The following is a 25,208-nucleotide window of genomic DNA, read 5'->3' as shown; positions in this document are numbered from 1 at the left end:
TTAGATTTCTTTTTCTTTACATTTACATAGTTTCAGTTACTTGTTACAGAAACTGCTGGTTTCGAACGCTAGCAAGCTCCTGGCATGGACAAGACAGAAGTGGGAAGGCTATTGCTGCTCCGTGCTCCTGGCTTGACTTAAATATATGGACCTGATTATCCTGTTGGCTCCTGGCATGGACAAGAAAGAAGTGGGAAGGCTATTGCTGCTCCATGCTCCCGGCTTGACTTAAATATATGGACCTGATTATCCTGTTGGAATTAATCATTCTTGTTGTGGCAGCTACATATTAATCTAGTTCTAGTCTCTAATCTTTATACTGCACATGCCTTCTGTATGTTGAATTAGTTTCCTATCTAGTTCAATGTAGATTCTGATTCTAGCTCCTAGACTTGTGTTCAAGTGTCTTTCATTTAACAGATGAGTGCAAAGAAGGCCACTGGATCCGCTAGAAATCATTTGAGCTGCAGGGTTTTGCTTGCTCGCTTGCTTACTTTGCTGTCTGTTTGTAACCTGGTCGATTTTGTTTTCTGATATCATTCTCAGTGTCGTGAAAATGGAGATGCACTGCTTCACATTCTTAATCTAATTTAATGTGTAAAATGGCAGACAAATGCTGCTGCAAAGATATTAGTGGTATATGTGCATGCATTTGACAATATGATTTCACATGTGTGTTTGAAAATTAACCATATAGATTATGGTACTGTTAATTTGGTGCAGTTGAATGGGTGCTTGGTGTTGATATTTTGTTAAATGAGCATTATGTTGTCTTATAATAGATTGATTCTATTCTGATTTACTACTGAACTATGTTGTTGTAGACTATAAAAGAAGAAGCTGCAGTTGGTTAGATTGGCATGTGTTTATCTTGACTGCTCAGGGTGGACGAATTGTAGTTTTATGCATGTAACTCAGTCTTCTTGGACAACACTAGCATGTTACTATGTACTACTATTGTTCAAGAAGTTTCATGAGTTGCCAATGCCGCACTTCTAGTCTCATTGATGGTGTTTAACAATAATCCTTTATTCGATATAAATCATAATGGACTACTCTTCTGTTGAATGTTGATTGGCGCACTATTCTGCTGTTGCCAAGTAGAGGAATAAGAGGATATATGAAGTTTACTATTCATGTTTCATGCAGGTGGGGTTACCCAATGTTGGCAAATCAACTTTCTTTAACATAGTAACAAAGGTGGGCTCCCGCGCCGGCAACTCCAGGTCCCGAACCCTCCCTCCCTCGTCTTCCTGTCTCGTTTTTGTTTCCTGTGGTGGATGCTGCTATTTCACGTCGGGTTCTGACTCGGTTTGGTTTGCTGCTGTTGTTTCCGTTGTGGTGGCGCAGGCTTGCGGTGAAGAAGATCAAGGCTGAGAAGGACCCCAATAAGCCCACGCGCCCCCGAGCGCTTTCTTCATCTTCATGTGAGTCCCAGTCTTGGTTCCTGGTTCGATTCGTGTTGCTTCTGTGGTGTGGCGTCGCGTCCTGACCGAGGATTTGGTGCGTGTTTCGTCTTCGCAGGGACAACTTTAGGAAGGATTACAAGGAGAAGCACCTCGGCGTCAAGCAGGTCTCCGTGGTAAGTGAGGGAGTCCTGGATAAGGGGGTATCCGGACAGCCGGACTATATTCATCGTCCGAACTATAGAAGCGTCAAGATACAAGACTCGAGACTTTGGCTCGTGTCCGGATGGGACTCTCCTTTGCGTGGAAGACAAGCTTGGCGATCTGGATATTATGTTTCCTTCCTTGCAACCGACTCCATGTAAACCCTAGCTCTCCAGTGTCTATATAAACCGGAGAGGGTGGTCCTTAGAAGGCCGATCACATTTACAATCATACCATCATAGGCTAGCTCTTAGGGTTTAGCCTCTACGATCTCGTGGTAGATCTACTCTTGTATTCCACATATCTTCAATATTAATCAAGCAGGAAGTAGGGTTTTACCTCCATCGAGAGGGCCCGAACCTGGGTAAACATTGTGTCCCTTGCTTCCTATTACCATCAGCCTAAGACGCACAGATCGGGACCCCCTACCTGAGATCCGCCAGTTTTGACACCGACATTGGTGCTTTCATTGAGAGTTCCTCTGTGTCGTCGCTTCGAGGCTTGATGGCGTCCTCAATCGTCAACAACGCAGTCAAGGGTGAGATTTTTCTCCCCGAATAGATCTTTGTGTTCGGCGGCTTCGCACTGCGGGCCAATTCGCTTGGCCAATTGGAGCAGATCGATAGCTTCGCCCCTGGCCGCCGGATCAGGTTTGGAAACTTGATCTACATGGCAGACATCCGCGGAGACTTGATCTTCGGTGGATTCGAGCCTGTGCCAGGAGCGCCGGACAGTCACGACGAGCACGGCCTAGACCTGCAGTCGGGCAATACTCGGGACATCATCCCTGAGGCAACCCTGGATCTACATCTAGGGCAGGTTGCGTTGCCTACGGACGGAGGGCTGGACCCCGCCCCGCGGGCCGCGCACTCATCAGCCGTGGAGCCGAACACAGGTCCCACCTCTGTGGAGGCCTGTTACCCTGGGCCCCCGGACTCATATCCGGCTATTGGCCCTGGTCCGCCCGCTCTTGAGCCAGCCGAGCCAGGCTGGGCTTCGGTAATGGAGTTTACAGCTGTGGACATCTTTTAGCACTTGCCCTTTGGCAACATGCTGAACCTAGTAAGGTCTCTCTCTTTGTCAGGAGGCTCTGGGCCGAACTATGTCCGGCCCGAGTGGGAAGCAGGCGACGAAGGAATTCGATGCCCGCCCACCACCCACTTCATTGCCACAATCAAAGATTTAACCGACATGCATGACTTTGGCTTCGAAGACATCAACGGTATGGACAATGATGCAGGAGAAGCTCCAGAATCCCCGGGGCGCGGGACTGCTACCTGGTCCGATGATATATACATGGTAGATACGCCCAATAAGGACCACAGCGATAAACCGGAAGATAAAACACCCGGGAAAAAGCCAAAAAGGCGGCACAGACGCTAATCAAAGTCCAGCAATGGCAAAAATAGCGACAAGAGTGCAATAAGGGCTAATATACCCGCAAACTTCAACATCAATAACGATCACACGGACCCAGCGATGGAGCAGGACAAGCCAGGTCACGCCAAATCAAGTTCAGAGCAAATACCCGATCACAATGATCCGGAGGGACGAGCTCATGACACCGCCCCAGAACAGGAAGACAGTCCGGACGACGATGCATTCATCATCCCGGACGAACAAGTGGAACGAGACAACCTCCACAGAAATCTTATGGCCACCGCAAGAAGTCTAAAAATGCAGAAGCAATGGCTCAAAGCCGCACAGGAAAAGCTCAGCCGAAGATGGAATAAAGTGCTAGACACTAAAGAAAGATATGGCGATGACCGCCATACGAAAAGCTATCCAAAGCGCAAGCTACTGCCAGAGTTCGATGACGCGGCCGTTCCACCAAAAGAAAATCCGACCAAGAAACCAGACGTACCACTTCACAACCATAACAGAGTGGCTGTGGACACTGCGCACGATCCACGCGAACATCCGGACAAGAAGGCCGGTGCAGTCAGGTCCATATATGGATCTAGAAGACCCACCCAGCGAGGGACTTTGGTCACCCAAATGCTCATACAAGCCAGATACCAGTTCGGAATCAACCCCGAACACAACAACAACAACCGACTACATGCCACAATGCGCCCAGATACAGAGGGGCTGTTCACCCCTTGTGCTTCACCAAAGAGGTACTGGACCATGAATTCCCACAAGGCTTTAAACCTGTCAACATAGAAGCATACGACGGCATGACAGACCCAGGGGTCTGGATAGAGGATTTTATCCTGCGTATTCACATGGCTCGTGGGGATGACCTCCACGCCATCAAATACCTTCCCCTCAAGTTGAAGGGACCAGCTCGACACTGGTTGAAAAGCCTTCCCGAAAACTCAATTGGGAGTTGGGAGGAACTCGAAGACGCTTTCAGGGCCAACTTCCAAGGGACTTATGTCCGGCCTCCAGATGCAGACGATCTAAATCACATAATCTAACAACCTGGAGAGTCCGCCTGCAGGCTTTGGAACAGATTCCTCACTAAGAAGAATCAAATTGTCGATTGTCCAGACACCGAAGCCTTAGTGTCTTTCAAACACAGCATCCGTGACGAATGGCTCGCCCGACACCTCGTCCAAGAAAAGCCAAGGACAATGGCGGCCTTAACAAGCCTTATGACCCGCTTTTGTGCGGGTGAGGATAGCTGGCTAGCCCGTAAAGGCACCAGCGAACCCAGCACATCCGAAATAAGGGATGGCAACGGGAAGCCACGGCGTAATAGAAACAAATGCCAAAACAAGGAAGAGAGCCCAGACAACACGACGGTCAACGCCGGATTCAGGGACTCTCGACCTGATCAGCAAAAGAAGCCATTCAAAGGCGGTAAAGATGGACTGTCCGGTCTGTACAAAGTCCTGGACAGACTATGCCAAATTCATGGCACCACGGAGAAACCTGCGAACCACACCCATAGAGAGTGCTGGGTCTTCAAGCACGCCGGCAAATTAAACGCCGAACACAAGGGGAGGGACACACCAAGCGAAGACGAGGATGAGCCTCACCAGCCGAACACTGGGGGACAGAAAAAATTCCCGCCAGAGGTTAAAACAATAAACATGATCCACGTGACTCACACATCCACGAGAAGGCATGAACGCGCGCTCATAGAAGCGCATGATGTAGAGCCCGTTGTACCCACGTCTCACTACTAGATGTCCCATCCGATCTCTTTCGATCACATGGACGGCCGAACTACAATTTGGCAAGGAGGATCATAGGCCTTGGTGCTTGACCCAATAAGCGACGGATACCGTCTCACCCGTGTCCTCGTGGACGGCGGCAGCAGTCTAAATTTAATATACGAAGACACTGTCCGCAGAATGGGGATAGACCCATCCAAAATTAAACAAAGCAACACCACTTTTGAAGGGGTGATACCAGGCGTTGCAGCCCGTGCCAGGGGCTCCGTCGTGCTGGAAGTAATATTCGGCTCCCCAGGCAACTCCAGAAGCGAAGAGCTGCTCTTCACTGTCACACCCTTCCGAAGCAGCTATCATGCATTGCTAGGAAGAACGGCCTTCGCCCGCTTCAACGCATTGCCACACTATGGCCACCTTACAATCAAGATGCCCGGTCCGTGTGGCGTCATCATCGTTAACGGAATCATAGAGCGCCCTTCACGCGCAGAGGAGTACGCAACGGCCCTGGCGGCCGGACTATAAGCGGCCCCCAGTACTAGAAAACATGATTGGTCATTACAACCACAGACACGGTTAGACGAGTCCGGTCGCCCGGATAAAATTCAAACAGGGCACCGTATATGTAATCTCATAATGGAAACCAGGGGCTGTATATATTTAATACAGCCCCACGCTTGGCTCGACCTTATTGGCAGGCCAATAGCTTACACTTTTAGTACTAATAGCATACTTACATTACAACCTCCTACAAATTTTTTCTTTTTTTATAGACAACGTTCGCGCAATACCCTTCCAGGATACGGCACAATAGAGACAAAGGCACAGACGTGCAGCAGGGCCCCGTGCAATAGGTTTCTTTTTAAATTAAGCCCCTGTGTAAACCTTTTCTAGTGCCTCTTGTTATTTAAACCATCCCATGGGTTCTATACCCACAGAGGATACTGCCGTTTTTGGCATTTGGCCACGGTACACTAAATTGCACGTACCTAGGTATAAAGGGCTTACAATAGGCTCTAGTCAGCCTATCTTCTTTTACAAAACCGAATACCCTCGGGAGTATTCGGCGTCACGAGTTTGGTCGTATATGCATCAGCTCCGAATCATGTCTTTGGTCAAATGTTGGGTTTGCCCGGATCCTTGGTTTGCCGCCTTACGTTCCGCTATCATCCGGCTAAGGCAGGCCAAAGGAGAACTACTGCGATTGTGCCCTGGTTATTTCGGATGAGCACCTCAGTAGAGAAAGCCGAAAACTGACCGTCATGATACAGCGAGAGATATTTCAACCACTCGAAGACTCACCGGAATCCCTAAAGATTCCTCCGCATTAACGAAGCGCCGTTTCCCGGCCATGTACACACGCGCCCGTATTCGGATGCACGCTAAGGTACCAGGGGCTACATAGTAGCCCCACCATTATACTCCCATGGCTAAGCGAAAGTGTTACAGCTATATAGTCTGGTTGCCTAGTTCGACGTGCAATCACCTTCTTTATGGACCAAGACGTTGGGTCAAGTGTGATTAAGCACATTTTTTTGTGAACACCCCCGCATTACGTGCGTGGGGGCTGAAGCCAACGACTGCTATCTTTCGGACTACTTATACATATAAGAAACGGCCGCACAGGGGGGGACAATCATACTTTCGGGCAAAAGTATAAACATAGCCTCATAATTAAACTAAACATTGTTCTCTACAATAATTCGACCTATCACTCGAATGACACATCCTTCGAGCACTGCACCTCTATTCACTACTAGGAAAAACCTTATACACAGAAGTTTATCAGTAGCGCGGTTTAAAAATGGGCGCTACTGCTAATTAGTAGTAGCGAGGGGTATAAAAATCGTGCTACTATTAAGCTGATAGTAGTAGTGAGGGGTATAAATCCGCGCTGCTACTAAATGGTCTCCAACAATGCCCCGGGGATAGGCCATAGTAGTAGCGAGGGGTATAAAACCGGCGCTACTACTAAGAAGTAGTAGTAGCGCAGGTAAGACCCCACGCTACAGCTAAGCGTGTCCACCCCGGCCCGATCCACACTCCCAACCCCCGATCCACCCCACCCCACCAACCGTCGTCCCATCCAGATCCCCTCCTCCTCCCGCGGCCACACGGCGCGCCGGTCGCCCTTATTCCGCGACCTTGCCTCCCCCGTCCCCCATGGAGCAGCAGAGGAGGGAGACCAGGCGCCCAGATCCACCCTTCTCTGCGCCAACACCGGTCATGGCGCGACCCAGCAGGTGAGGAGGGAGACCAGGAGTGAGGGGGTGACGGCCATGGGCGGCTACAACGCGTTCCTGGCGACCATGCTGCCGCCGGAGCACCGCATCTACGACCTGGACACGGAGTCGCTGGAGTCGGCCACGACCCCGTTCCTCACGGCGTTCCCCCGGGGCTTCGCCATCGAGGTGCTGGACGTGTACAGCGGCCCGCCCATGGGTGTCTTCAAGTTCCGGCACTAGGGCTACATGGAGGGCCCGTTCAAGGGCCACCCTCCGCACGGCTGTCGCATCGAGTTCTTCGGCGTCCGTGTCTTCCACGTAAGTTTATTTGACAGTAATTAATGGTGTATTATTGGTTTTGTTCAAACATAAGTGACCTGCAACCCTGTGATGATATATAGGTCGATGAAGACACCAAGGTGGAGAAGGCAGAGTTCTTCTACGAGCGTGGCAACTTCCTCGCAAGCTTTCTTGTCTGCGCCTACTACTTCTGCTTCTGCTGCATCGGCTTTAGGTTGCCCTGTGACGAGAGGAGACTAAAGCGCGACGGAATCGACGAAACATGCTTGTCACTAGCTAGTATTGTCTTCAGGCTCTCTCTCTCTCTCTTGGGAGGACGCCGCCCTTCCTCTGCTCCCTGTCCAAGCAAGCGAGCTCTGGATCCACCCCCACAACCACGACATCGGCACCGGCACCGGAGGCCGTGGAGATGCAGCTCCGTCGCGCAGTCATCGAGCCAAGGTACTCACTCCCCTCTTCCTTTTGCTTCGCTCATGGGTCATCAAATTTGCTTGCTACAGAAACATTAGAGAGGACAAGTTAATAAAACTGAACCTTTCTTCAGAGACGAGATGAGAGGAGAAAAGTTTGATATTTTCCTGTGATTGGAGACAGTAGGAAAATTTGACACTTGCGGAAATGCCAAGCTGATTAGGCATAGGAACCCAATCCATCCTGATTAGGGAGAGCCACTAGTAATTGCAGTGGACTTGACTCGTCAGGTTCCAATACTTCTTACCATGCTTATGCACATCAGTCTTTGCTGCCGCTGTTCTGATAGGTTGCCTATGGATGCCGGTATGTGATATTTCAATGGTGTTAGCTTCCTTGGTTATGCAGTCAGTCTAATTGCCCCTTCGTAATTAGATTTGCTATGTTTTCGCCTCTTCATGAGGCCCGTAGAAAACCTTATATTGTCAGCCTGAACACATATGTTCTATATTTATAAATATGTCCTGTTGTACCTTCTCCTATCATGACATGGCCTATACAGAGGTATTATTTTCTATTTTTTAGTTCATGGAATTGAAGCATTACAAGAGAAAAACTTATACTAGCCTTTTGTGCTTTAATTGAACTTGTGGTGAATGGTAAAAAATGAGAATAATTAGTAGGAGCAGAATCAATGTGCTCTTTGTAGTATATCTATGTATGTATGGTAGCTATTACACGACCTATTTTAAATAAACTTCAGCTTGTTTTTGAGAAACCCTGGTATTTGAAATCAACTTCAGGTATTCTCTCTATGGGTGAGCAGCAACAGTTCAATGTCAATGTCAAGGTTCTTCTAGTTTGAATCTACATACATACATGCTTTACTGAATTTTTGCTGCTTGGTCAGACTGTGTTGAATAAGATGGACACTGACTGCATTGTTTGCTAATTAATTATTTTGCTTGCTCCCGCAAAAATTCACTATAATTTAGTTTGCCGATTGGTCTAGTTGAATTTCTCAAGATGTTAGCAAAGCGCGCCAGACTGCTGCTATCTGTCAACTGAATGAAGGTGCAAAATTTGGAGTTGCTACTGCTTCTTGTGTTCATTTCCTTGCTGTCGAATTCGTACCTGACTAGTCTAGTTAGTACTATTGCGGCAGGTTGATTGACGGAAAACTCTTGCCCCTGCTTAACATATCTAAAATCTGACCTATCTATATGCACACTTTGAGGAAGAAAACAGGAGATATATGTGCTTCTGTTGCTTCTAAATTATATACATGTATTTTTAGTTATTCAACATGCTTCAAACTTTTTCTGTTCGATTTGGTGCAGGAGGATGCCCGAGCTGACCAGGAGGACACCCTTCTGCACCTTGGCCACCACACAAGGTCGTCCTTCTATTTTTTTCACTGTTTGTTCATGTCCTACTTGTGTTTCAGTTCCATTGGCTCCTACTGCAAATAGGTCTATAACAGGTGCTTGTGTTCTGCATAGTAGCAGATCTGTTTATGTGAGCTACAATGGCCTACTTCTTCCTAATAATATGAACACTATCTCATCTTGCCATGTTCCCCTCTCTCCTGCAGGTTAACACATGGAGAGGCTCGAGCTATGAGCAGCGAGCTGTTGCTGCTGCCGCCGGATGCTCCAGCGGCGAAACCTCCGTGGATTCCCTCCACGGCCACTACCACTACCCTAGCTACTGCCGCTGACGGAACCACCACCATATCCTCGCTCGGCCAAGACCAGCTCCTTGAGATCTTCCTCCGCCTGCCGAGCCTGCCGGCCCTCGTCCGTGCCACGCTCACTTGCCGCTCGTGGCTTGGCGCCGTCCGCTCCTCTTGCTCCTTCCGCAACCTCTTCCGCGCCCTCCACCCGGGCGCCCCTCATCAGGATCTTCCTCGATGTCGACGAAGGCAATGTCCGCTTGTTCGCCCCCTTCAGCCGCTCAGATCCCAACGTCAATAAGGACATTACACTGGTAGATTAACGCAATTTTTCCTTTTCATTTTTCTTATTATTGGAGTGAGGATGTTAGAATGAGGAACTGTATGATAGTAGATACGGCAACAGTGTAATAGTATAATCAGGAATAACGACATTTCCATCACTAGTGTTTTTTTGAATTGTATGCATAAAATGGAATTTGTCAATTTTATTTTTTTAATTCCTAATTCGTTAGTAGTGGCGTGGGACAAATTTGCACGCTACTGGTATTTAGGATACTAGTAGCGTTGGTATTATAGACATGCTACTACTATTTCTTTAGTAGTAGCGCCGGTTCATAATAGTAGTAGCGTGGGTGGAAACGCGCTACTACTAACTTTGTTAGTAGTAGCGCGGGTTGAACCCATGCTACTACTAACTATTAGTTGTAGCGCGATACTAGTAGTGTGGGTACCCACGCTGCTAGTTGTTGACGTTCTGGGAACGGGGGTTCCCAGACTTGCCTGCCTGCGGCCTGCGGTATGGCTCAAAGGGGGCCCAGCACGGCCCATCTTCATCGACACAAGCTCAAGACCCTCGCGAGGGGCCAAGCCTCGCGGGGCGGACGACAAGGAGCTTCCTCAGGCAAGGCCTCATCAGGCTGGCTCACGAGGAGGTGGAGAGTTCAAGGCGGGGTACCTCGCGAGGTGCCCATGACGCAAGCCATGACGACCAAGGGCGCCAGCCGGGCGCTAGCCCGCGCAGTGTCCTCCTTTCCTCTTTGGTGCAAGGGGAGCAAGCGCAGGCGAGAGCATCAAGCAAAGGCATCCATTTCGGTGCAACAAGACCAAGACCAGTCCAACGGCAGGATGGATGTCACCGTGGAGCCCAAGCCGGCGTCACCACCAGAGCCTTTAACAGGCGAGGACCAACTTTAGTCAGGGTAAGTGTACCGGATGTTCCCCTTCAAAATGGCCAATTGTTGGCGCCCTTCCCGCTCAATATTTGGGAAGAGGCCCAGGGCCTTTGCCTATAAATAGGACTAGCCACCATAGTATAGGGCATCTGGAATCAACCCCTCCAAAGAGACAACGCCACCACAAGAACAGACCCTCGCGAGGCTGTTCTTCCTTGTATTGTTCATCATCAGCCCAAGCGGCAATCCACCACACCACACACTGGAGTAGGGTATTACACCACAATGGTGGCCTGAACCAGTATAAACCCTGCGTCTCTTGTGTTGTTCTTTTTGTAGTTTAGATCCTAGCGATTCGGTGAGGAACAGGTAGGTAGAAGGCGAAATCTCCGCGTGCACCCCAGTGTTCGAACCTCAAGGGTCTGCCGGAACCCTAAATCCGACACTAGTAGCCATTTTACTCATGCTGCTAGTAGCCTTTTCCCTAGTAGTGATTACGCGGGCACCTTCCGTCACTTGCACCAAGTAGTGCTCGGCCGGATATTGGCCTCCCGCCGGATCCTGGGTCGCTATTACAGTGGCCTCCATATCCGTCCAATAGGCTTTAACGCGGGTCAGTGCCATCCACGCACCCTCTATGCACGCCGACCTCCTCATGGCGTCAATCTAAGACACGACTCCAAGGAACTGCTGCACCAAACCAAAATAGTTGTCCGTCTTAGGCCCCTTCGGCCAAAGATGGTCTATTACCGACCGCATTGCCAGCCCGGATAGCCTGTGGAGCTCCGCCATAGCAGCCACCTTCTCATTCAGCGGGAGCGGGCGAGTGGGAGCATGGAACTGCGACCAGAAAAGCTTCTCCACTTCTTCATCGCTGAGGGAGTCCTGGACTAGGGGGTGTCCGGATAGCCGAACTATCATCATTGGCCCGACTCCAAGACTATGAAGATACAAGATTGAAGACTTCGTCCCGTGTCCGGATGGGACTTTACTTGGCGTGGAAGGCAAGCTTGACAATACGGATATGTAGATCTCCTACCATTGTAACCGACCCTGTGTAACCCTAGTCCTCTCCGATGTCTATATAAACCGGAGGGTTTTAGTCCGTAGGACGAACAACAATCATACCGTAGGCTAGCTTCTAGGGTTTAACCTCCTTGATCTCGTGGTAGATCTACTCTTGTACTACCCATATCATCAATATTAATCAAGCAGGAGTAGGGTTTTACCTCCACCGAGAGGGCCCGAACCTGGTTAAAAACATCGTGTCCCTTGTCTCCTGTTACCATCCACCTAGACGCACAGTTCGGGACCCCCTACCCGAGATCCGCCGGTTTTGACACCGACATTGGTGCTTTCATTGAGAGTTCCTCTGTGTCGTCTCCTATAGGCCCGATGGCTCCTTCGATCATCAACAACGACGCGGTCCAGGGCGAAACTTTTCTCCCCGGACAGATCTTCGTATTTGGCGCCTTCGCACTGCGGGCCAATTCACTTGGCCATCTGGAGCAGATCGAAAGCTACGCCCCTGGCCATCAGGTCAGATTTGGAAGTTTAAACTATACGGCTGACATCCGCGGAGACTTGATCTTCGACGGATTCGAGCCACAGCCGAGCGCGCCGCACTGTCACGATGGGCATGATTTAGCTCTGCCGTCGGACAGTGCCCTGGAGGCCACACAAGAGTCCGCTCCGACCCTTAACTCGGAGCCGACTGCGCCGATCGAGGATGGGTGGCTAGACACCGCCTCGGGGGCTGCTACCTCTACGGCCATGGAGCTGAATATTGACCCTGTCCCTTGTGAAGCTCGTGACTCCAAGGTGCTGGACTCTTCTCCGGTGTCGGTGTTCTGGGAACGGGGGTCCCCAGACTTGCCTGCCTGCAGCCTGCGGCGTGGCTCAAATGGGGGCCCAGCACGGCCCATCTTCATCAACGCAAGCTCAAGACCCTCGCGAGGGGCCAAGCCTCACGGGGCGAGCAACAAGGAGCTTCCTCAGGCGCGGCCTCCTCAGGCTGGCTCGCGAGGAGGCGGAGAGATCAATGTGGGGTACCTCGCAAGGTGCCCATGATGCAAGCCATGACGACCAAGGGCGCCAGGCGGGTGCCAGCCCGCGCAGTGTCCTCCTTTCCTCTTTGGTGCAAAGGGAGCAAGCGCAGGTGAGAGTATCAAGCAAAGGCGTCTGTTTCGGTGCAACAAGACCAAGACCAGTCCAACGGCAGGATGGAGGTCATCGTGGAGCCCAAGCCGGCGTCACCACCAGAGCCTTTGACAGGCGAGGACCAACTTTAGTCAGGATAAGTGTACTAGATGTTCCCCTTCAAAATGGCCAATTGTTGGCGCCCTTCCCGCTCAATATTTGGGAAGCGGCCCAGGGCCTTTGCCTATAAATAGGGCTAGCCACCATAGTATAGAGGCATCTCGAATCGACCCCTACGAAGGGACAACACCACCACAAGAACGGACCCTCGCGAGGCTGTTCTTCCTTGTATTGTTCATCATCCGCCCAAGAGGCAATCCACCACACCACACACTAGAGTAGGGTATTACACCGCAATGGTGGCCTGAACCAGTATAAACACTGTGTCTCTTCTATTGTTCTTTTGATAGCTTAGATACTGGCATGGCGGTGGGGTGCAGGTAGGTAGTAGAGGGCGAGATCTCCGCGCGCACCCTAGTGTTTGAACCTCAAGGGTCTGCCGGAACCCGAAATCTGACATTTGGCGCGCCAGGTAGGGGTGCGCCGGAATCCACGTTCTGCCACTTCGCATCGTCATCGCCATGTCCGGCGACCAAGCGGGCAACCCTGATCCCTGGGAGGCATGGCCCGCCCGTGCAAAACCGCTCGCCTCAGGCGACCCCGTGCCCCAGGCGACGCGGACAGGCTTCGACAGCTCTCACACCACGGCAGGCGCGGTCGGCAGCAAGGACCTTCAACCACGCCGCGGCCACAACGCCGTACACCCGTCGGGAGCAGGCAAACTCAAGGGCCGCGCTCACGATGGCCCGAGAGCTACTACAGTGCAGGCTGCTGGAAAGCGGCCGCGGCGTGTTGCTTGAGCGGGTGGCAGAGCTCCTGGGCTTTGCCGCCTCAGGGGCTCACCCCTTCTGCACCCAGCTCCCATCTCAGGTCCAGGGCGGCCCGCGCGGGGGCTCCGTGCGCGCCCGCGGGCTCCAAGGCTACTCCAACACTAACGAGGCTGTCAGCACCGGGCCGGAGGCAGCGCTGCCTCCACCCCCGGCCAGCGAAGGAGGACTCGACGCAACCCACGGCCCCAGTAGGCCGCCGCGCTACCATCCCCAGGAGGGCGCATCGAGTAGGGCTGCATGGCACGCGGAACACTATGGCACGACCTTCGGGATGACGGCCCCAGAACAATACGTACCCCACATGGTGGACCAAGGGCACCCGCACGAGGGAGAACAAGGCTCGCTCCTCAGCCCAAGCTGGGAGGACGAGGCGCCAGAAGCTGAGCTCTTCCAGGAGCCCCGCGATGGCCCCACTGGCCACACTGGAAGCGACGATTACCGGGTACCACTAATTCCTCAGGAGCAGGCATACGCTAATCATGGATCGCAGGAGGTGCAGGTCGCCGCAGCGAGCAGCTGCCCCGCTCCCGCAGTCTCCTACCCATCAGGAGGAGGGCATCGGGGGCTGCCGGAGAGGGGCCGAGATCCGGCATCACCACCGCGGTGTTCGGAGCAAGATGTTCTCAGGAGGTAGGCCCTCTGCTGGTGAGGTGCCTCAGGGCCTGCCCCTGGCGGAGAACCCGTGGTCGTCGGGGGAACCGCTGGCGACCGCTCTACCCCATCGGCGGCGTCCTGGTTTCCGGTCGTCGTTGATGGCACTAGAGTGTGGCGCAAGGCGGGGCCCTCGTCTGGCGATATGAAGCAAGGCCGGTACCTGTGAAGAAGGCCCAGTGCGTGTGAAGCTCGCCGCCCCGTGACACTCTCACGTAATAATGAGTGGGGTTGTACACGCCCCAGAGTCTCAGGGGTGCCGGCCTCAGGCCCTAGGGCTCCCTCCCACACCCAGTGGCAGCACTTAGCTCCGCGCTGGTGAGAAGACGTCCAAGACTAGACTAGGTGACGGACACGGCCTTTTTCTGCTTTTATTCCCTTTCCCTTTTGGTTGTCGCTTTCCCTTGCCGAATTTAAGTTGGATTCGAATTTGAGATTTGCGTGTGTCTGGGGAAGGGGTGCTTAGTCTCGTTCGAGCAATTTCTCGCGTTTCGCTTACCACCTCGCCTCAGCTGCCTCCCCCCGCGAGCCCCTCGCGAGCCGGGTCTGGCCTAGCTTGCGTGCAGCCCAGACTGCCGCCGCCGCATCCTCTCAGGAGGGTTTTTACTACAGATCCTACGGACTCAATCAGGAGATGCCCGAAGCACCACGGCCTCCCATAGGCTATCCTAAGGCCCGTACGGGACACAAGGTAAATTAGCAAACCAGCTCGCCGCTTAGCTAACCACTTGGCGTGGGTGTGCGGGTGATGTAAGTGTATACCAGTACGATGAGCACAAGTTTTACATGAGGGGCTCCCCCTCCCAAAATGCTCTGACAACCATCAGGATGAAACCTGAGTTCTATTCATGCAGGGTAAAGAAATAGGAACGATGTGCAGTCAGTCGGATAAATCCCCCAATGCGTCTTCAGGAGCACCGCCCGGACCGCTGCTGGCATCGCTGGCCTCGCCATCACCCTCTGCGCCGCCATTGGCGGCGTCCGGGCCGTTCACCATGTCGCCCTCATCAGCAGCCACGATCATGTCGTCGTTATCTGAGGCGAAGGCCCTAACGAGGGCATCCACATGGTCTTCCATCCAGTGCGCCAGGTCGTCCCGGACGGCCTGGGGGACTGGGGCGATGGCGGCGTCGAAGTCAAAGTGAGGATCCATGTTCCGGAGATGGCTGAAGACACAAGAAAAGGCGCGCCCGAGGATGGCGCGGCTCCTCTCCTCCACCAACCTGTCGGCTCTAACCGACCGCGCCTCCAGCTGCGTCACCACGTCGGTGAAGAACTGAAGGTTGCCAGCATAGTTAATTGCGTGCGGCTCGCCAACGGCCGCCTCGCAGATGTTACCCAAGGCCGTGTTGGCTCTCTCCCGGAGCATGGTGAACATGGGGCTGTGCTCGTGCTCCAGAAGCCGCCGCTGGCGCATTTCGTCTGCATTCTGGCGCGCGACGGCCTCAGCCTCATCCACCCGTTGGCGCGGGAGGAGCACCTCGGCGTGGGAGGTGGTTAACTCCCCCTGTGCAGCCTCAAGGGCGGCCCGAAAAGCATCGGCCCGCCGCGTTGCCTCCTCCAGTTTGACCCTCAAGGCAGCGGTCCTACCTTCGTCCTCGACCCGGATCAACCCCAGCCTATCCTCGAGCCCGCGCTCAAGGTTCGAGCGGGTCGTCGCCACCTAGCGTCCAACCACTTCAAGAACACAAGCTTCCCACGCGGCAACATCATCCTCTGCCTGCGTCACCAAGCGCTCCCTTGTCTCCAGGCGTTCATACTGGCGTACGCGCTCGGCGGCTTCCAGCGTCAGCGCCTCCTCACGCTTCTGGATCTCTGCCGGGTCGCCTGAAGCCACCTTCATTGACGCCAGGGCCGACTCGCGCAGCTCCACTTGCTCCTCCAGTGAGTGGCACCAGGCCAGGAGTTCCCGTGCCCGCTCCTCCGTCGCCTCTTGCCGCCTGTCAGCCTCCCGAGCCTCCTCGACGGCTCGAGAACAGACCTCCCGAGAGGCCGCTAGCGACGCCTTGGCCGCCTCATTGTCAAGATCGCGCTGGTGGCGCGCAAGGGCGACAGTGCCCTCCAGCTCATGCCTCTCTGCAGCCAGGCGCAGGCCCTCGGCCTCTAGGCACGCGTCTTCATCAGCAAGCTCTTCGCCGAGCAAGCTCACCGCGTCAGCCACCCTCCGAAGAAACCCTTGGCGAAGAGCACGACACTCTTGGGCGCGCTTGAGTATGTCTTCCACACCGTCATCCGCCCAAGCGGGCGCCGGGAGCCACGAATCAGCGCTCCCCCTCCGGGCAGGGGGCTGGGGGCTGGCACCCTCACGATGGCCGGGCACGCCTCGCCAGACGCCCGACCTAGAGCCAGCCCATCGCCAAAAGAATGGCGAGAGTACCTCAACCAACCGCGGTCCGCGGCCAGACGGGAAGCCCACGGCAGGCTGGCTATGCCACGAGAAGGCTCGCGAAGGAAGGTTGCGAGGCGCACAGGGCCGCGGTGCGCCTCAGGGTGGTCCGCCTCTCCAACCGACTTCACCACAAGGGCTCTGCTGCTCGGAGCGCTCGAGGACGGTGGAGAGGGCAGCGACGATGGGGATGGATCCTCAGTCATCTCCGTGAGCTCAACGGGAAGGGCCCTGCGGAGCAAGAATCAGTAAAAGCAGCAGAAGGATCAGGGGCTAGAAAGGGAGGAGGCTTACTCATCGATGGCAAAGTACTTCCTACGCTTCAGCAGGCGACAAGGGTAGTCGTCACCTAGAGCCTCCCTTCTTTTTCGGAGGGCCTCAAAGTCCACATGAAAGTGACCCAAGAGTTGGGTGCAGGGGTCAACCTGCGACGAAGAAGAAGCGTCAAGGCGATCCGCGTCGGGGGCGTCTGCCTGAAGCGCGCTGCCAGTCGCCTCATCAGGAAGAGTGGCTGGGGCCTCAAGGGCCTCAGCCACGGGCGGCTGGACGCCGCCCTTAGCCACAGCAGCGCGGGCCTCAGGAGCTGCTCCCTCATGCGCGTCACCTGACGCTGTCACCCCGGTGGGGGCCTCCCCGGCCCCCGGCGGCTCATGCCTCCCTGCTCCGCCACTCGAGGACGAGTCGCCTTGGCCAACTGAAAGGGCGGCCACCGCCACTGGATTCTCGCGAGGCCCCTGGAGGCCGGCGGGGCATGGTCCCCATTCGTCAAAGACGGGCATCTGATTCACAAAGTCTCTCCTGCCCGAACAGAGGTACAGCAAGGCCCCCCCTTGCTGGATGCTGCCAGGGTTGTGGTCCCCAGTCAGGACCAAGAGCACCTTCCTCAACGCTTCAGGTGTCAGGTCCTCTTCCTGGAGCCTCATACGATCCTCACGCCCGCTGAAGGCCCACATGCGGCGAGAGTGGCGCTGGAGAGGGGCGACACGGCATAGCAGGAACTCCTTTACCACCTTGGGCGCCGTCACGCTAAGCGATCTCAAGCACGCGAAGCGACGCCAGACGAAGATGAGCAGGGGACTCGTGAGCGTCTCCTGGCCCCATCCTGAATTAGGGACAGCGGGCGAAGTCGGCTTCGACAGCAGGGGGACGGGCACCCCCACATCCACATACAGCCACCGCTCACAGAACCCAGGCGCAGGCGGAGGAAGGCCAAAGTCAATCCCTGAGGCCGCTGTCTCAGGTGCAGCAATGAAGCTCACGCACCCCAAGCATTGGGCGGGGTCGACAAGGCGCAGAGAGAAGAAGTGGCGCAACAAGGCAACCGAGGGGAGGATGCCTACCATGGCCTTGCAAACGAAGGCGAAGACCACAAGAAGAGTAATGGAGTCAGGCCCCAGATGCATCATGTGGATCTGATAGTGGGAGAGCATGGCGTTGAAGAAATCGGAAAAGGGGGGAATTAGCCCCGCCCACAGGGCGTCGACGAAATAAGGGACATCGGTGATTATCCTGTCGATGGAGAAGCGAGACGCGGGCCAGGCCGTCGTCCTCCCGCATTCATTGAAGATGGTGGCCAGGGCCGAGCTGACCTTGCCCAAGCCCTCTCGATTGAGTACGATCGACCGATCCACGGCGGGGGCCGCCGACGATGGCAAGCGAGGCGGAGGCACGGGTCCCTTCCCTCTTCCCTTCTTCGTCGGGGCCATGGTGACGAAAAGGGGGAGGAAAGGTTCGAGATTGGCTTGGAAGCAGAAGCTGGAGTTCGAGAGGAGGAAGGACAGAGGGCGCTCGAGCAATGGAAAGGGGAGTGGTTGTGTACAACTGCAAGTCCGCCTAGCGTGGCACCAAACAGTGCCACCCATATCCAATCAACCGCCACGCGGCGCCCAAGGCCGCAGGCTGTTAGGGCCCGCGGCGCTTCACTCTTGCCCTTTCGCCTCTCTGCTTGGCCAAGTCCGGGCGCGCCTTGGGCCCGGGGGCTACTATCGGTGTTCTGGGAACGGGGGTCCCCAGACTTGCCTGCCTGCAGCCTGCGGCGTGGCTCAAAGGGGGGCCCAACACGGCCCTCTTCATCAACGCAAGCTCAAGACCCTCGCGAGGGGCCAAGCCTCGCGGGGCGGGCAACAAGGAGCTTCCTCAGGCGCGGCCTCCTCAGGCTGGCTCGCGAGGAGGCGGAGAGATCAATGCGGGGTACCTCGCAAGGTGCCCATGACGCAAGCCATGACGACCAAAGGCGCCAGGCGGGTGCCAGCCCGCGCAGTGTCCTCCTTTCCTCCTTGGTGCAAAGGGAGCAAGCGCAGGCGAGAGTATCAAGCAAAGGCGTCCGTTCCGGTGCAACAAGACCAAGACCAGTCCAACGGCAGGATGGAGGTCATCGCGGAGCCCAAGCCGGCGTCACCACCAGAGCCTTTGACAGGCGAGGACCAACTTTAGTCAGGATAAGTGTACCAGATGTTCCCCTTCAAAATGGCCAATTGTTGGCGCCCTTCCCGCTCAATATTTGGGAAGAGGCCCAGGGCCTTTGCCTATAAATAGGGCTAGCCACCATAGTATAGAGGCATCTCGAATCGACCCCTCCGAAGGGACAACACCACCACAAGAACGGACCCTCGCGAGGCTGTTCTTCCTTGTATTGTTCATCATCCGCCCAAGAGGCAATCCACCACACCACACACTGGAGTAGGGTATTACACCGCAATGGTGGCCTGAACCAGTATAAACACTGTGTCTCTTGTGTTGTTCTTTTGATAGCTTAGATCCTGGCATGGCGGCGGGGTGCAGGTAGGTAGTAGAGGGCGAGATCTCCAGGCGCACCCCAATGTTTGAACCTCAAGGGTCTGCCGGAACCCAAAATCCGACATCCGGACCCCGAACCTTCCGCGCTCCTGCCAATCGAACCCGATTGGGCACCGATCATGGAGTTCACCGCTGCGGACATCTTTCAGCACTCGCCTTTTGGTGACATCCTGAGTTAGCTAAAGTGCCTCTCTTTATCAGGAGAGCCTTGGCCGGATTATGGCCAGGATGGTTGGGATGCGGACGACGAAGAAATTCAAAACCCACCCACCACCCACTTCGTAGCCACTGTCGATGACTTAACCGACATGCTAGATTTCGACTCCAAAGACATCGACGGCATGGACGACGATGCCGGAGGATGACCCCTCCAAAAAATAGCCTAAACGCCGGCGTCAGCGACGCCGCTCAAAATCCCACCACAGCAAGAATGGAGATTCCGGCACCGGAGATAATAACACCCCGGACAGTGTCGAAGACAACCCCCTCCAGCAAGATTCGGCACAGGAGGATGGAGAAGCCAGCCCTCATGAGAGAGCGGCAGACAAAGAGGTAGGGGATGATAATTACATGCCTCCCTCTAGAGACGAGGCAAGCCTCGACGATGACGATGAATTTGTCGTGCCTGAGGATCTTGTCGAACAAGAGCGTTTTAAACGCAGGCTTATGACCACGGCAAATAGCCAAAAGAAAAAGCAGCAACAACTTAGAGTTGACCAAGATTTGCTAGCCGACAGATGGACTGAAGTCCTTGCGGCCGAAGAGCATGAACTCGAACGCCCCTCCAAAAGCTACCCCAAACGCAAGCTGCTGCCCCGATTAGAAGAGGAAGCACATGAACCTACATCACCAGCGCACAATACGGCCGACCAGCCACCTCGTGGCCGCGACAGAGAGGCCTCTAGGCCCTCCACTAAAGCCATACCCCGGCGTCGCTCGAAAAGTACAAAGTCACGGGGGAACGCGCCGGACTTGTTGGACATATTGGAGGATAAGGCAAGACAATCAAGATCGATCTACGGATTGCGTGGGCACCCCACGATGCGCGACGACAACCGTCACGCCAGATACAGCAATTCCGGCCGGGCCGAACACACTAGACAAAGCTCGCTTGAGCTGCGTCGTGATATAGCCCAATACAGAGGTGCCGCACACCCGCTATGCTTCACAGATGAAGTAATGGATCATCAAATTCCCGAAGGGTTCAAACCCGCGAACATTGAATCCTAGGACGGCACAACAGATCCCGCGGTTTGGATCGAAGACTATCTCCTTCATATCCACATGGCCCGCGGTGATGATCTTCACGCCATCAAATACCTCCCACTCAAGCTTAAAGGACCAGCTCAGCATTGGCTCAACAGCTTGCCAGCAGAATCAATTGGGTGTTGGGAGGACCTATAAACCGCATTCCTTGATAACTTCCAGGGCACGTATGTGCGACTACCAGACGCCGATGACCTAAGCCACATAATTCAGCAGCCAGACGAATCGGCCAGACAATTCTGGACACGGTTCTTACCCAAGAAAAATCAAATCGTCGACTGTCCGAATGCAGAGGCCCTTACAGCCTTCAAACATAACATCCGTGACGAGTGGCTTGCCCGGCACCTAGGACAGGAAAAGCCGAAATCCATGGCAGCCCTCACATCACTCATGACCCGCTTCTGTGCGGGAGAGGACAGCTGGCTAGCCTGCAGTAACAACCTCACCAAACATTCTGGTAGTCCGGATACCAAGGACAGCAATGGCAGGTCGCGTCGCAATAAGCACAAACGCCGCATTAACGGTGATAAACTGAAGATACGGTAGTCAACGCCGGATTCAGAGGCTCCAAACCCGGTCAGCGGAAAAAGCCATTCAAAAGAACTACTCCAGGCCCATCCAATTTGGACCGGATACTCGATCGCTCGTGCTAGATACACGGCACCCCCGAAAAGCCAGCTAATCACACCAACAGGGATTGTTGGGTGTTCAAGCAGGCGGGCAAGTTAATTGCCGAAAACAATGACAAGGGGCTGCATAGCGATGACGAGGAAGAGACCCGACCGCCGAACAGTAGAGGACAGAAGGGTTTCCCCCCACAAGTGCGGACGGTGAACATGATATACGCAACTCACATACCCAAAAGGGAGCGGAAGCGTGCGCTCAGGGATGTATACGTGATGGAGACAGTCGCCCCAAAGTTCAATGGTCCTCCTGCCCGATCACTTTTGATCGAAGGGACCACCCCACCAGCATCCGCCACGGCGGATTCGCCGCATTGGTTCTAGACCCAATCGTCGACGGATTTCACCTCACTAGAGTCCTGATGGACGGCGGCAGCAGCCTGAACCTGCTTTATCAGGATACAGTGCGCAAGATGGGCATAGACCCCTCAAGGATCAAACCCACAAAGACGACCTTCAAAGGCATCATACCAGGTGTAGAGGCCAATTGTACTGGCTCAGTCACACCTTAAGTGGTCTTTGGATCCCGGGATAACTTCAGAAGTGAGGAGTTAATCTTCGACATAGTCCCGTTCCGCAGCGGCTATCATGCACTGCTCGGACGAACCGCATTTGCAAAGTTCAATGTGGTGCCGCACTACGCATATCTCAAGCTCAAGATGCCAGGCCCTCGAGGAGTCATCACGGTCAACGGAAACACGGAACGCTCTCTCCAAACGGAGGAGCATACAGCGGCTCTCACGGCGGAAGTGCAGAGCAGCCTCTTAAGGCAATTCTCGAGTCCGGCCGTTAAGCGACCGGACACCGTCAAGCGCGCCCGGAGTAACCTACAACAAGACCACCTGGCACGTTCCGAGCACGCGTAGCAATGCGGCCCCAACCCCGGCCCTCGCAAAATTGCGAGACCAGTGCCACGCGTACATCACTACGCTCTGGAGATACCATGGGCATAGGGGGAGGGGCACGACCACGGCATGCCCAGAGTGCGGCTCAACCACACCAGGGGCTCCCAAATGTGTCATCTTTTTTTTCCTTTTTTTTCCTTTTTTTTCTTCTTATCCTCAGGACTCCGTTTCCCTGAGGCCCTGCCCGGCAGTAGACCCGCCGAACTCACGACGCAACAGCCAGGGAAGCAGAAAAGCTACGACGAGTATCCAGGTGGTCTCCATTACGAGCATTATACCTGTTTTATACACCATTCCGCAGCCTACCCTCGGAAGGGGACATGTTAAATACTCCCCCCCCCCTTGCTTATCGCACTATTTGTATCGTTCTGCATTCATTGCAGTATTTTTTTGAATAAAGAATGCATCGCTTTTTGCCTATCATTGCATTCCTTTTTTATATATATGTTCAATTATGACATGTTGCATCCGTACGCTTTGGTACGGACAAATACACCAGGGGCTTAAGTTCCCCAAATCATGGTGTGCTAAGTCCGAACACTTTCACAAGTGCGGCACCCCTAACTTATAGCATTATATGCATCGGCTCCGAATCATGTCTTGGGTCAATAGTTGGGTTTGCCCGGCTCCCATGTTTTGGTACCTTACGTTCCGTTATATTGGCTAAGGTAGCGCTGGGAGAACCACTGCGATTGTGCCCCAGTTGAGCTGGGCTGAGCACCTCAGTGGAGAAAGCTAAAACTGACTATCATGATGGGGCGAGAGTCGGTCGCTGTTCGAGAGGTTTTTTCGAGTCCCTAAAGACTTATGCCGCTTAGAGCGAGGAACCGGCTTTGTCCGGCCCAGGCGTGGATAGCGCCCCGAATTCGGCCTTCCGAACACTAGGGGCTTCACCAAAATTTAAAATTATAGAATTCTATGGCTAAGTGAGAGTGTTCAAGCATTATAAGTCCGATTGCCTCGTTCGTTGTGTTGAGCGCCTCCCTAGATGGACCCACAAATGGGAACAAGAGCGCTCAAGTTTATCCCGAACACCCCAGCACTCGTGGCATGGGGGCCAAAGCCAACGACTTGCCATCTCTCAGATTTGATAAACGGCCGCACAGAAGGTAATATTTTAAATTAACAAGCGTTGCTTAGCGCATATGAACAAAGTTTTCAGCGCACAGGATAACAAAATGCGAGTCTACTCGAAATTACATCTTTGGAGCATTCACCCGCAATAATGCGGGCACCCTTCAGGACACCCTTATAATACATCTCGGGCGTGCGATACTCCTTGCCCGGCGGTGGCGCGTCCGTCACAAGCTTCTCGGCGTCCATCTTGCCCCAGTGCACCTTAGCGCGGGCAAGGGCCCGACGGGCACCTTCAATGCAGGCGGAGTGCTTGACGACGTCAACCCACGGACAGGCGTCCACCAGCCGCCGCACCAGACCGAAGTAGCTCCCAGGCATGGCTTCTTTGGTCCACAGCTGAACTATGAGGCCCTTCATGGCCTACTCGGCCACCTTGTGGAGCTCGACCAGCTGCTTCAGCTGGTCGCTCAGGGGCACCGGATGTCCGGCCTCAGCATACTGAGACCAGAACACCTTTTCCGTCGAGCTCCCCTCCTCGGCTCTATAGAACGCGGTAGCATCGGACACGCTACGGGGCAGATCTGCGAACGCTCCTAGAGAGCTCCGAATTCGGGTAAGTAACAAGTAATTCACTTTTACATGTTTGCTTTGCATGAAGAATGCCTTACCCGCCGCTATCTTCCTTACTGCCTCAATTTCCTGGAGGGCCTTCTGGGCTTCAGCCTTAGCGGCTTTGGCACTCTCAAGAGCCGACGCGAGCTTGGACTCTTGAGTCTTCGAGTCACGCTCCAAACTCTCGTGTTTTTCCACGAGAGCCTGGAGCTCTTGCCGCACCTCCGCCACCCGCGCCTCCTGCTTCTCTCGCTCGGCGTGTTCCGCGACCGCATTGCGTTCGGCCGTGGACACCGCCTCCTTCAGGGTCGCCACCTCGTTCGCAGCCCCTGGAGTACCCACGTTATTCCTGTCATTTTTCTTTTTTTGCAACCAAATCCTTTTCTATAAGGTACAACTTTAATAAGGTGTTACTTACCTTCCTTGTCCTCGAGCTGCTTTTTGGCATGGTTGAGCTCGATCTCGGACCGCTCGAGGCTCCGCTTCAAGGAATTGACCTCCGCAGTCAGTGCGGCAGAGGTCAGCAGTGCAGCCTGCATTCCCATATTGACATATTTTTGTTAGACTCATGCGTATATCTTTTTAGATCCTCAGTTCGGTTTTTCTTTCTGAACACCGAACTGAGCAACAGGGGCTACTGTCTATGCGGTACTATTTTTACACATTCTAATCACATACCTCAAAGCATGTTAGAAGGCTGGTGCAGGCTTCGGTCAGCCCGCTCTTGGCGAGCTGAACCCTCTGAATCACCGCACTCATGACAGTGCGGTGCTCCTCGTCGATGGAAGCGCCGTTGAGCGCCTCCAGCAAGCTATCCGGCGCCTCTGGTTGGACGGAGGCCACCGGCGTCGCTGTCTTGCCCTTCTCACGAAGGGGCCGCCCGCCGGACTCCGGAACCACCAAAGGTTCCGGTGCGGAGTCCGGTCTGAAGTCCGGGAGGTTGCCCTGTGGCACCTCTGGGGCCTCCTCCTCCTGGTTGGTCCCCTTCTGGTACCCCACCTCGGCGTCGTCTGCATCACGGGGGGAGGAGGCGGTCGGAAGTGAAGTGCTATTCACATCCGACGAACCCAGGGACCCGCTCGACGAAGCGGGGAGATCATCCTTGGGCGGACTACATGGTCGTATACGGCGTTAGAAGACACTATGCGACAAAAACAAAAAATATGAGTTATTCAGGAATCCGGACACTTACGATCTCGCCAGGGGCTTGGCCCTTGAGGGCCAC

At 54.2% G+C, this 25,208-nt stretch overlaps 2 protein-coding genes across 2 annotated transcripts in view; both read left to right on the top strand.

Annotated features, from left to right (window-relative positions):
* Positions 1–325: 325 nt before the first annotated feature.
* LOC123139349 (uncharacterized) overlaps positions 326–25,208 on the top strand; it is a 39,044-nt gene continuing 14,161 nt past the window's right edge. The window contains exons 1-6 of the mRNA XM_044559158.1: positions 326–334; positions 421–504; positions 610–636; positions 1,150–1,226; positions 1,351–1,473; positions 1,525–1,582. Coding sequence (XP_044415093.1) covers positions 326–334; positions 421–504; positions 610–636; positions 1,150–1,226; positions 1,351–1,473; positions 1,525–1,582 — 378 coding nt within the window. The remainder of the gene's footprint in view (positions 335–420; positions 505–609; positions 637–1,149; positions 1,227–1,350; positions 1,474–1,524; positions 1,583–25,208) is intronic.
* Positions 6,755–9,779, top strand: LOC123134377 (uncharacterized). Its single transcript, XM_044553641.1, has 4 exons — positions 6,755–7,275; positions 7,359–7,698; positions 9,009–9,064; positions 9,263–9,779. Exons 1-3 carry the CDS (start codon positions 7,204–7,206, stop codon positions 9,023–9,025), a joined length of 429 nt encoding a protein of 142 aa, XP_044409576.1. The 5' UTR covers positions 6,755–7,203; the 3' UTR covers positions 9,026–9,064; positions 9,263–9,779.

The sequence above is a fragment of the Triticum aestivum genome, chromosome 6B (genome assembly GCF_018294505.1).
Source record: "Triticum aestivum cultivar Chinese Spring chromosome 6B, IWGSC CS RefSeq v2.1, whole genome shotgun sequence".
Taxonomy (NCBI): Eukaryota; Viridiplantae; Streptophyta; class Magnoliopsida; order Poales; family Poaceae; genus Triticum; species Triticum aestivum.
The sequence above is the reverse complement of the archived record's forward strand: the minus strand, read 5'-3'. Positions and strand labels throughout refer to the sequence as shown.